This window comes from Rattus rattus, chromosome 4, assembly GCF_011064425.1.
Source record: "Rattus rattus isolate New Zealand chromosome 4, Rrattus_CSIRO_v1, whole genome shotgun sequence".
Classification (NCBI taxonomy): domain Eukaryota; kingdom Metazoa; phylum Chordata; class Mammalia; order Rodentia; family Muridae; genus Rattus; species Rattus rattus.
Genome location: NC_046157.1, coordinates 102,420,983 through 102,434,356, shown reverse-complemented (window position 1 = coordinate 102,434,356; position 13,374 = coordinate 102,420,983). Strand labels below are relative to the sequence as shown.

General features: G+C 39.2%; 1 protein-coding gene across 1 annotated transcript in view; it reads left to right on the top strand.

The window, feature by feature from the left end:
* Adgrb3 (adhesion G protein-coupled receptor B3) overlaps positions 1-13,374 on the top strand; it is a 718,298-nt gene that overhangs the window by 657,265 nt on the left and 47,659 nt on the right. The window contains exons 23-25 of the mRNA XM_032900877.1: positions 1,993-2,078; positions 7,156-7,254; positions 7,586-7,757. Coding sequence (XP_032756768.1) covers positions 1,993-2,078; positions 7,156-7,254; positions 7,586-7,757 — 357 coding nt within the window. The remainder of the gene's footprint in view (positions 1-1,992; positions 2,079-7,155; positions 7,255-7,585; positions 7,758-13,374) is intronic.

Here is a 13,374-nt window from a genome sequence, read left to right as displayed (position 1 = left end):
TTAGAATAGTTATTTCACTGTTTCATAATCAGAACTGTGTATGCTAATATGTTCAATACCATTCCTTCCTCTGCCTAGCACATCTCTAGACTTTTTGATGTTCCCTGTGGGTCAATATTATCCTAAGTTAATACATGTCTTCTCATACATATCACTCTGACTCATCAATAGGAAGAAATAAAGGAGGGAAGAAGTTTATAAATTAAATATAAAGATTTATATCACTGTTCAATCAGACTACCCATTAGATAATTAGCCTTCAGTTTTTTGAAGGATTCATTCAACAACTTGGGAGCTAGAAATGTCTCTCTTAATAACTCTAAGTCTTTCTTCCTTTAAAGATGTTCTTTCTTTTAAGCTGTAGCAGGGTACAGAAATTGACTATGAATCGAAAGAAAGGGAAAGAAAGAAAGAAAGAAAGAAAGAAAGAAAGAAATAAAGAAAGGAAGAAAGAAATTCTGATGATGATAGACAAATAGATGATAGATAGTTGCATAGATGTGTAGATAGATACATAGAAGAAAGAAAGCAACAAAGAATGAAACAGAGAGATGATAGATAGATAGATAGGTGATAGATAAATAGATGATTGATAGATAGATAGATAGATAGATAGATAGATAGATAGATAGATAGATAATTGGATGGATGGACAGATGGATGGATGAAACAAAGGAAGAGAAATGATAGGAGGTTGATAGACAGACAGATAGATGAAAGATAGAAAGACCACTGATGACATAACTATTACATAAGAGCATAGGGAAACTGAAATGATTAGGAACCCTATTAGGTCTGTTGCACTGGACTTTTATTATATCAATTAAGTTATTTTCATAAGCTGCTAGGTTAATATACATATAACCCTGTAAAGTATGTCCATAATTAAAACACCAATACAATGGCTCTCTCTCTCGGTCATAAATTCTCCTATTCAAGTTGTGAATTAATAGAGTCCATAGGACTTGGTTCAAATGTAGTGAAGTACAATGTCATGCTCCTGACGGAGTGGTATCTTGCAGAGACACTAAGAGTGACATATCTTAAATCACTGCATAACAGACTCACTTTGGATCTGTCTCATATCAGCAAGTGGACAGATTTCAGCCTTCTCTTAGCAAGAGAGGGTCAGTGGCATGAGACTCTAGCTCACTAATAGCGGGTACAAGGCTAAAGAAGGCTCTTTAAAAGGCTCTTGGGTTTTCTTGATTTTCCAGTTGGGATGGGTATTCGTCATCATCACCTTCTACCAATAAGTATTTCTTTGACGCGCCTTAACAATTTCACTTGAAAAAGAACATCTCCTTACTGATTTCACTTCAGCTGATATTATGCAAAAAGTCATGTAACCAAGAGTAAGGAAATTTTAGAAATTGCTAAGAAGTGCTCAGGAGAGCATATTTAAGAACAGGTGTCAGTATCCAGGAATCTGGAGATGGAATAGGCTTTCCCTTCTTAGGAAAGGGAGCATCAGAAAGCAACCTCCTCCCCGAACTCCGACCCTCACTGCACCCCTATGCACTCCTGATGCAGAGCACAGCCACACAGCAGCTAGAGTGACTTAGATTCTGTCTTCCCTGTTGGGGACAGTGACAAATCCTGGTACCTTCCCCTGCCTAGGCTCAGCCCAGCCCCTTGCTGGGAGACTTAAAGTACTTTGGCTTTTAAGCATAGATAAAACCCATTTAACCCATTGTTTTAGTCAAAGTTTCTTTAGAAAGAATAACGCCAGATTGATGGAGTCTGGTACCATTTAAATGCTAGGCAATTGAAGGTTAATTTCACCGTGTTACACCACAAACCGTGGAAATTGAGTGTGTTTAATGGACTTTAAATGTTAGAGGCACGCACATTGCACCTTTTAGAAGTTATTCACATCACTCTTGAGAATCGCATACCTCTGTGGTGGTTTACAGCTTGCTTTTTGGAGAAAAGGGGGACCTGATCCCCTTTGGTATCATTTGAAAGGTTAACTTTGTTTCTATTTGACAGGTCAACATGGTGATTGGCATTTTGGTATTTAATAAACTTGTTTCCAGAGATGGGATCCTAGATAAAAAGCTCAAACACAGAGCCGGGTAAGCTGCCATGGGTGGATTTTGAAGGTTCTTTACGAGTGAATCCCACAGTCCAGTCTGGCTTGTCACTCACTTGGAACTGTTCCCTGAATTTTGCTCTTGATGTACTAGTGTGTCCAGTAGATCCTGTCATCTAAAGCTCCCCTGATAGAATAGATTACGTAATAGAAGTAATAAATCTAACGCATAAAATATGTTTGCCAAGGGTGATTTATTGAAAATAACAGTATTTGTTCTATAAGGATATAGAGGTGTGCATATTGCTTGCCTGTTAAGATTGAACACTAAGTCTAGACTCAAAATAGTCATCTTAAGGTAAGAGATATCAAACCTGAAAACTTTTGCTCACAAAGAGAGGAGTAAGATTAAACAAAATGTCAGTTTGGGACAAGACTGAATCAGGACAAGTAAAATCAAATAGAGTAAAATAGTGATTTTTTTTTTGAGGGGGTTCTCTTTCATTAATTGTATAGTGCAGGAAAACTTCACTTAATCACTTTAAAATAAACATATATCAAATAATATTCTTAATCATATATTTGCATTCCATTCACATTTAAAATATAATTTAATGTAAATAAATATATAATTTTTAGTTTTGCACTTTAGCTATTTACACACTCTATAAAAACAGCTACCTTGCTTTACTGTTATCACTGTATCAACAAGCACTTCATAATACAGATTTGTAGAAATATTTAGGTTACAGCAATTCCCCCTCCTAAATGTTTGTGGAAATTCGAGTGAGATATTAGTTCCCTTGATTTCCTCTTAGGTCTTTTCTTACTAAAAATTACAACTTTCTCCTATCTTGGAAAAAATGAACCTTTATTCCAAATATATTCCCGTTAATTGTCCTCTTTTCAAAACATTTTATGATATTTTTTTTAAAAGTCAGGGTATGTGATCCCTTACTGGTGAAAAATTAAAGATCTCCCTGTTTTTATCATTTATGGGATGATTATAAAGTAAGATAACTCAGGTAGTTCTTTTCCCTAGTAAAAGACTAAATTTAATGGCTTTTCATTTAAAAAAAATCAATATTGTTCACATAAAACCTTAGCAATACAATGATAACTCAGAACATCAGTACTCGGTTTTTCCCTACACAGCCTCACTTGTTAAACTACATGCTGTTTGCGTTACAGATCAGTTTCAAAACCATCTTGAACTTACTGGCAACACCGAGTTTTTATGCCCTTTAGTGTGCTCTTTCCAGGGACTTTGCCACATGTGACTGGAATAGAGTAACCATTTTGTCTGTTGATCAGACTAAGTGCTGGGTAGAGAAAGCAGGCTCTGCTACTATACCAGCGGGAACATTTTCTAAAAGAGGTATTCGAACTCAAAACTCAACAGTGCCCCAGCTGCATGCACACGTGGCTCTCCAAGCATACTACCTCCTCTTTCTGAAACCCAGGCTCCTCATCCATTAAATAGGAAAATTGCTTTTGCCTCAATAAATATATGAAGTAATGGGCATAATGGTTTCACAAGAGCATTAGCAAATGGCTCGCCCTACTCAACAAACAGTGGATCTTATGATGAATGGAGGAACACGGGCAGTAAAGGTCTCTATGATGTCATCGTCCAAGACAGTGAGATCAGAAAAGAAGATGAGATCATTAAAATGCTGAGGTGTCCTCAACCTCGTGGCCCTTGGTTCTCTTCACACTTCATTGTTTTGTGTATCAGGTCAAGTTTGAAATCACGTTGCTCTTTGTAAGTGATAAACAGAGACTTCGTGATGACATTGCCAGAGTATGAATTTAAATTACTGAATCTACATCTTGGCAGCGATAATTATAATTGAGAACCTCTAACTCTAAAAGCATTCTTAGAAGTCACAATGGATTTCACTGACAAACCCTAGTCGGTGTCTTTCCGTTCCAATGGGGGGCTTCTACAAAGAAGTCTTTCTAATTGTAGAATTCTGATCACTGTCCCAAGCAGAGGAGAGCTACGGGGGGTAACAACCAAGTCTAAATGACACTTGTCAAATAGAAACTCTAAGATAAACTAAGAGTATAGGGAGAGTTGAATATGTTCTCTAATCTGAAGTGTGAGTAAAGGAAACTTTAAAAACTACTATGGGGGGTTGGGGGTTTAGCTCAGTGGTAGAGCGCTTGCCTAGCAAGCGCAAGGCCCTGGGTTCGGTACCCAGCTCTGAAAAAAAGAAAAAAAAAAAACTACTATGGATGTGTGAAGTTAATTTTAGTCCTCAGAGAAGCAGTAAAGAAAATAATAAAGATGTCAGTGAGAAGCTTAATCAGATGCACTGAGAAAGCACAGAGCGTAGTTGATGCTGACTGGCTTAATAATTAATTCCACTAATTGTAAAGTTGACTATTTCAGGTTGGTTGAATATATACATATAAATCTATCTATATATATATATAATATTTTCTGAAACTAGATGACATTATTTATAGTAGATTTGGGGGCCAAGATATGCATTCTTCTTTTTTTCTATTTCTAAATTTATTGATTATTTTTTATACTTTATAATCCCTTATTAGAGGTATCCAAGCATATCTTTTGTGCTCAATAAATATTTATAAATGAATGGATGAATAAATAAATGTTTAATAGATAATAAAAAACTTGCAAGCTGTATAAGATTTAAATTATATTAAAAGTTTTCTAATACATAAAGTATGTTTACCAAGTATAATTATTGAAAATAATGCTATATGTCATATAAAATGCTAAGTGGAAATAACTAAAAATCAAGATAAATTATAAAGTACATCTTAAGATCCAAAACATCTTAAAAGAAAATTTTAGAAATCTTAAGACAAAATTTATATTTTCTTTTCTTTTTTTACAGTAGGGTTTTCTTGTGTTTTGTATTGAATTCCTCTGTCATATCTACTTGAAATCAAGGGACTTAGCACAGCCATTTAGATATTGAATGAACTTTCTTAAAGTAGAAGAGAGAATATTTTCTTTTCAGGGAATCTGTGCAAAATTAACAATAAAGGAGTCACATAAACTTTTCTTAACAATGACAGAAAGAATTAAGCAGGGAGCCAGAACAGTTGACTTCAAATCTTGTGGTAATAACAGGACAGATAGACAGCCTGATGCAGAAGTATTTATTAGAGGGTATGGGTCCTTCAATTTCATGTTTCATCGTCAATTAGAATAATTTGATGGATCTATAATTTCCGTGATGACAAAGAATCCTTTTATTTTACATTGCAGGAACTCAATTGGGAGTTTAGAGTATATGTTTTACATATTTCATTCATTTATGTACAGGTCACATAAACTCAGGAGAAAAGATAGATTTTTCTGGGTATTTCACTCTATGCCATTCCTGTCCGTGGTGTGCCATATCTGCCCAACTGGCTTACTGTAAAGTATGTGTAGGCCTTGTGGATCCCTACACATCTCAAATAAAGACATACCACTATTTGGAACCTCGGATTAAATTTGTCAGAATATCTCATTCTTCAGTCATGTTTTTGGGCTTAAGATACTTGTTATCCTGAGAACTTACCACAGTCATGTTTTTTGGGTACTTGTTATCCTATGTACTTGCCATAAATATATTTTTTTTAGTATTTCTTTGGTTATTCAGTTTTGTCTCTGAGCCCAGAGAGAAGGTACCCTTGCACTGAGAAACAGCAACATCCCTGCTCTTCTGTGGTAAATAATGAATGATGGCTACGTGCCTCTTTAATAAGAATGTGTTTAAGATTAGCAAGAAAGAGACTCGGGTGTATGCTGACAGCAGCCCCACTCATTCCTGCTTATTGTCGGATGAGCTGTGAAGCTTTACAAAGGCCAGGTTTCGGTCCTCTTAATCAGAGTCTTCGGAGATGAGCAAAGATAAATCTGTGTAGCCGTGAGAAAACTGGACCAGGCACTACTCTAAGAACAAGACCTGGCAAGCTCATAGAACCATTCGCAGTGTGAACTACACATGCTATTACACGTTTATGTACATGTGTGGCTGTGACCCAAATCCTGGGTTCCTTACGTCAGTGAAAGGAGCGATTTACAACCTAACTGCAAAACCTTGATTTTCTCTTCTCGAGATCTGCTGATCAATCTATGATATATTTCAGGATTATTATCCCATCTGAGAACTATTCTAATGAATGTGCCCATTTAAAAGGAATCGAGAATTCCCTCCTCTACCACTTACGTAATAACCCTGCTCCCCTACAACATTAACCGAAAAATGTGCGGGGCAAACAGGTTCTAGACACCAACGCCATGTGGGAATGGAGTACAGAAGTATCCGACAGAAATTTATTTCGAGGTGTTTTGAAGTTTGATTCACATAATTTCATTACACAGTTTCTATTTTCATAAACACATGTTTCAGGGAACAATTTTTCAAGGGAAAAATCCATTGAAAGTTTTCCTATGTCGCCTCATTTTGCTTCCATAAAACAATAGATAAGATTACATTATTTGAATCTGAATTCACCTACAAAATGTCTCAGGGCAGCATAGACTGTTACATGTTGCACGGTTGAAGCCTCTTACTTTGAACTTAATTAGTATGATAAATACGTTTTACTACTGCAAAATGCTAGTGATCTTTTACTATTAGATATTCTCTCATCAAGTTCCATTGCCCCTATATTCAGATCGCCTGAAAATTTTAACATATATTGATGCTATAAAAACTTCAAAATAAGAATCTGTAGAGATACATATTTCACATTTGAAATATATATATATATATATATATATATATATATATGTTTAATGTACCATGGGTCTGAATAAAGGGTTGTGACTACATGTCTATGCAAGCACATACAGTGTTTAGCCCAATGTGTTAGTCAGTTGTAGTTTGCAGACGCAGGGGTATCTGCAGTATTCCTGATGGGAATGCACTTTGCATGCTACCAAGGCCCACATTGTTAAAAGGTGAATGCTGCAATGGTGATCCGTGGTGTAATTGCATCTGTCAAATGACCTAGAGTGTTTATCCTCGATACATATTACTTTTTTCTGCATGAAATCGTATTTAAAAGCTAACTTGCAGCTGCAACTACCTTTGGTGACGACTCAATATTTGTGTTCTTTTTGTGGGTGTTCTGTTTGTTTGCAGTCAGATGAGTGAGCCTCATAGCGGTTTGACGCTCAAATGTGCCAAGTGTGGAGTAGTTTCTACAACAGCTTTGTCAGCCGCCACCGCCAGTAACGCCATGTTAGTCTCGATCACTTAATCTTCTTGCTATAAATCTTTACCGTGCATGTGAGAAAACGCTATGATGGAAAAAAAAAATCGCGTTTGCTAATATTTGAGTATTGTTTTTTTTTTTAAATGGAGAACTACCTTTATAATGATTGCGGGCTAGTCTGTAAATGATAAGTAAAATTCTCAAGGGTTATCCGCTTTGCGGTTTCCAAGTTAACGGTCTTGGGGCCACACACAAGAATGCTTTGTGGGGGAGCTAGTGGGGGGAGGGGGTCGGTTGTGGCCTGGAGCGCGGCACGCAACTACGTCATGTTGGTTGCTTTCTTTTCCTTCTCAACAGGGCCTCTCTTTGGAGCTCCTGTGTGGTGCTACCGCTTCTGGCTCTGACCTGGATGTCTGCAGTTCTGGCCATGACAGATAAACGCTCCATATTGTTTCAGATACTTTTTGCTGTGTTTGATTCACTGCAAGGCTTCGTGATAGTCATGGTCCACTGCATTCTTCGGAGAGAGGTGAGACATAGATTTCTTTTGTAAAAAGAGATTCGGGAAAAATGGGAAGGTGTGGCTGAATTAACCAGCGTGATCTTCAATTGTAATCTTGGTCTTGTGACTAAGTCGATCTTCTCCACTGACCATTGCTTCCGACTCAAAGCAGAAAAGAAGCATTAAAGGCAAAATGCCTGAGGCTTTGACACTCAGTACAGTGCTAGGTGGAAATACACAGGTTTGTACAAGGGAAACCACATCCAGAGGGGCCGAGGTCCAGAAAGACCAGATTCAAGACAGAGTGAGCCGGGTACATAAGGGTAGCATGCCTTAAATGGCACTGGTCATAAGCAGCCCATGCGCTATGCTGGTGTGTTTAGCATATTCCCAGTCTTATCTTACTTTACATGCAAATACATTGCATCTGAAAGCGACTACAGAGAAATGATTTAGACTTGGAACTTTGTGTCTACAACTACAGTTCCTGCCTATGGTAAGACACTACAACAGGCAGTAGTGGTCCGTACAAACCATATGACTGCTGTCCCAGCGCACCTCCGGATCTCACTTCCAGTTAAAAGGGGGGAGGAAGACTCAGCACTACAGACCCTAAAAAACCCCACAGTCGTGTTAAGACAATGGAAGGCTGCAGATTTGCGTTGCCAAGGGATGAAACAATGTTTTCCAACCAGGGAGAAAATGATTCTGAGTGCTCGCAAGCACTGACACGGTGTTTACAGGTTTCTGAGTCATTTCAGTGTTTACCCTGGGGATGAGTGAGGAAACAAAAAGCACCCTGACACCACGCCAGGGGAGAATTGACTGTCGATTCACACCGGCTAGCTTGTCTGAGTAGCATATTGTGCTGCACAAATCACAAAATGTGTGTGCATCTGAGCACACACCCCAATGGTCTTACAATGATGTGTGAAGGTAACCAAGAGGCTTTCACCTGACTAATTAGGCAGGCAGAACTGTATTTCTGCCTTATCTGGGGAAGGCACAGATGTCATCAATAAACTCACAGGTGTATTCTAAGAATATTCCAGGATGAGAACCCATGAAAACAGATGAAGCGTTACTTCATCTTGCAAGGGGAAGATATTTCACAGCTCAGGCTCCGAAGTAGCTTACAACTGTAAAGTCTTATTCGACAATTTTTTTTTATCTAAAATATCACTCCTAAAATCTCCCAAATATCAAGTTCTTTATATAGAAAAGTAATAAAGGTTAAAAAGAAATTGAACGATAATTTAGATTATATTCTTTTCCAATTATGTGGAATATTATCCTGTGGACTGTCTGTATTAACACTCCTCTTAATAATTTTAATAGAGAGTTCTTCTAAATTAATAGGCATGGAGCCATTTCAATTGACAATTAAGGATGGGCTGTTGCCGGCTTTAAGCAAGGTACAAGAAATATGCACATTCGGTTCTCAGAAGAAATTAATGCCCTCGTTATTAAGGAATAGACAAGTGCTTCATCTTCACACCCATTCTCTCTTTTCTTAAAGGCATCGTCTCATGGAGCCCATGCTAACTTCAAACTCAGCGTGCAAGTTTTATTTAGTGCTAGAGATGGAACCCAGGGCCTTGTGCACGCTAGGCAAGCGCCCTACACATGAAGCTACATCCTAGCCCACATCTCTTTTTCAGGTAGTGTTAGGCTGGGCTCAAAAGAAATGGAATTCTAAGCAACAGATACTATGATGTCTCATTATCGAATTTTTGCTACTTGCTGGGAGAAAAGTATTTGGCCGGAAAAAAAAAATCCTTGATAGACACCAGAATTTTTCAGTGCTTTCTAATCAGACTATTAACTGTCAAAGACACGATTTAAGTGCAATTAAGTCAAATCATAAAGTAAATGATCTCACTAAATATCTGTAAGTACATGTTTTCTCTATTAGTAGGAACAAAAACATGACCATTTCCTCCAATACTGTTCAGAGGAAAACTGAAAGTGAGTAGCTATGGCACTGATAAATTCATAGTGAGTTGCTGTGTTGAATTCTTGCTTTCTAACACTACAACCAACATATTTCTTGCAGTTGTATTTTTTTTCCCTTGGTCATTGAACCATACAAACAGTCTGCAAACTTCGCTTCAAATACATATATTTCAGATAAGTGAGCCTCGGAAATCCTGAGAATTCCTAAGGGGAATTTTGTTATTAAAGAGCTGAGTGTTCTTAGAAAATGTATTATTTAAAGTACTTTATACATTACAATTCCTTGAAAGTAAAGCCTCTTTCCGACCTGCTTGTGTCTTTGCAGACATTGGTAGGGGGTCTGATTCATATTGTGACCATGTTGCCCTAACACTGGATAAACTGTAAGAGAAAAAGAAACCCCCTTCCGGGTCCTCTGTGCTTCCTGTCAATACATTGCCTTAAGATACACCAATGTAGGCTTCATACTGTTTATGAAATACTGAGTTGGAAGGTGCAGCTTCTAAATTCTTAATTTACAGTTCGTCGATGATAATTCCCAGGAGACTTAGGAATACGCCTTGTCTTTCTGGCTTGTCTCACCTGTTTGCTTTTCTGCTATTTTCTTCAGAATAATTTCATAGAATCTGTTTGGAATTTTTCTTTCTTGAAAATATGCAGCCAATGTTAAAAAAAATACTTCTGATGTATAGGCCAGGTACATACATATTCTAATTCCTGCCTATTTTTTACATATTAACATAGTTTGGGTTTGTTGTCTGTTTGTCTGTCTGTTTTGTTTTAGTTATCATTGTTCTTATACATTTTGAGTGGAGCATCTTTGTGGACGAGAATGAAAGATTAGTACTTTGAGTTGTACTTTAAGGAGGAATGAAAGACCATAGTGATGACATTTAGAGCCTAATATGCAGAAGACTATTTTGGGTGTGATTTTTGCTTTTGGTGGATCCCATTTTTAACAACAAAACAATTTCTAATCTGGGAAGGATGGAGAAGTTGCACAGGTGCTAAGAGCTCAACTTCTATGTGTTTGTACGTGTGTGCTACATGCTAATGTGCCAGGACTCCATGTGCTCAGATGCGGGGACCAAAGGGGGACTTCGGTCCTCAGTCATTCTCTGACTGGTTGCCTTGAGACAGACTCCCTCACCAAAGCAGGAGCTCCACTTTCGGTTAGGTAGACTGGCAAATGATCTCTAGGGAATCCTCCTGTCTCTGCACCCGCCTCTACCCCAAGAGTAGGTTATAGGTTCTTAGCCACAGGCACTAGGAATTCCAACTCAGTTTCTCGTGCTTACAAGGCAAACACTCACCCACAGAGCTGTCTGTTTACCTTCATAAAGAGAAAACTGGGTATCTAAATAGCTGTCCCTGATCTTTAGACCTGACGAACTTAGTATCGAATACCATTCTTTGCTTAACACTATAGTTGCTTCTTCTAAAACACCGTTGTCTTTTCGAGCTGTTTTAGCAAAAGTTTCTAAGGAAAACAGAAGACAAAACAAACCAAAGACAAGATCAAAAAGACGTTCTAAAATATTTAGGTATCTGATTTATCACAAAACATTATGTCCGGCCCAGACTAGTACTAACGTGCTCTAACTAATCAAATTGAATCTAGTAGAACAAATAGATGTTTCCTGCTTTTGCTGATTAGAATTCATTTGGACTGAACAGATAAGAACACATACTATTTACTATTCTCCTCATTGCTATGGAAATGAAACTACACAAGAGTTATGAAACCTTTGAAATACTTCCCGTTGCTAGGAAACCACTTTCTTGGTCCCTGCGCATTCTTCTCATCTCTGTCTCTGGCTGTGCCAGCCTCTAAGACAATCTTACAGCTTGATGTCAGATGGGGGAAAATAACAAGATTGTGCTACAAAATAATCTACAATAAAACCCTGCCGCTAAATAGAAGGGAGAAAGAGAAGCTTAAAATGTGAGCGCTGTACGGATGATCTGGTTGTGTCTGTGTAGATCCCGTGGCTGTTCCACAAGATCAGTGTCAGAACCTCGGTTCTCTCTCCTCTCTCCCAAGCCCTGGCATGGAGGCCAGGCTGGACCAAATGAGTCCTCGAATATTCATTCAACCCTGTGAAGCAATTTTGCAAAAAATATCTTTAAAAATGAACATGAAATGTGCGCTCACTCCCATTCCCTCCCTCCCCCCTCCCCTCTCTCTCCCTATCCCTCCCTCCCTCTCCCTCCCTTTCCCTCCCTCCCTCTCTCTCCCTTCCTCTTTCCCTCCCTCCTCTCCTCTTCATCTCTTCCTCCCCTCTCCTTCCTTTCCCTCCCTCCTCCCTCTCTCTCCCTTCCTCTTTCCCTCCCTCCCCCTCACCCCCCTCCCTTCATCTCTTCCTCCCTCTCTCCTTCTCTCTCTCCCTTCCTTCCTCCCTCCCCCTCTCACCCCCTCCCTTCATCTCTTCCTCCCTCCTTCTCTCTCCTTCCCTCATATCAGAGTTCTAGCTAGAGTATTTGGTGGCCTTGGTTACAGTAACCTGCTCCCAATGGTATCTGAAAAATGGTGAGTGTATTGTATAGCATTAATAAGTAGCCAAATGTGGAGAGGGTCAGCGTTTGATTGGAACAGTTTTCTTGGAAGGCAGACACTTAGCACACAAGTGAGGAGACAATTGAGTCATACACTGACACCTTCGTGCTTTTCGGGATGAATAGAAAATGCCAAAAGAACATCATTGGAAGATTTCATTGTTTTGTTTTGTTTTCAGTAAAACAAAGCATGTGCCTTAAAGTAGGAGAATGACAAGAGGCAACAATATAAGCCTTGGCAGGAAGGCTTGACACAGCCTGGGACAACATGCTGTTGGTCTCACAGCATTTCCTCAGGGGCCACCATATCACCCCACTCCACACTCAGCTTCCTAGACAAGGAAGTGTATATATCTTGCAGCTTCTAGGTTAGGCTTTCCCAGGTTGTCCCCATCCCAGTTATACTCAAAACATCCGCATTCTTCTCAATCTTCATCAGTATGTCTGTCCAGAAGCACAGGAGCTTAACGGAGCTGGGAAATCTGACGAAAGAGGAAGCTTCTGTGGACAAGTTCAGACACAGGGAGCCTAAAACACAACTCGTTGCATGGCCTGCCAGGGAGCATCCAACTGTGATTTATGGTTCCTCTAAGTTCCATCAGTCACATTTTCCTTCCAGCAGCCCCCGACTCTAGGGGTCAGTGTCATGCTCTGTGTCCAGGAATCAGAAGCTTCTGGACAGGCAGCTCCCACTTCCTTCCTCTTAAGTCATCACGATCTCTCACCTTCCAGCTCTCTTATACTAGCACGGGGAGCAAATGTGTCTTGACTGAAGGGATACGAGGAAAACACATGGAGTTATTCCTTTTCAAAATGTCTTTTTCTGTTTCGGTTTCATCCCTTGGCTTGAACAAGTTCAATCTTTGTTCAGCAAATTTGAAAAGACAGAAGCAGAGGGGTGTCCAGGAACGAGGGGGACTTTCAGGGCAGGCGACATGGGTCTAGCTTCAAGTCTGTCACCCGTCATGCTAATGTTGGGCAAGTTTCTTGTGTCTGAATGTGAGCTTGCTCTACTGTGCGTCTCCCCAAGCCTGTCTGCCTCAAAGGCTACGGTGCCAGGCTGGAATGAGAAGCCCGCTGGGAACGTGTGAAGCATGGTGTCTAGCATACGACACCCCACACACACACATTT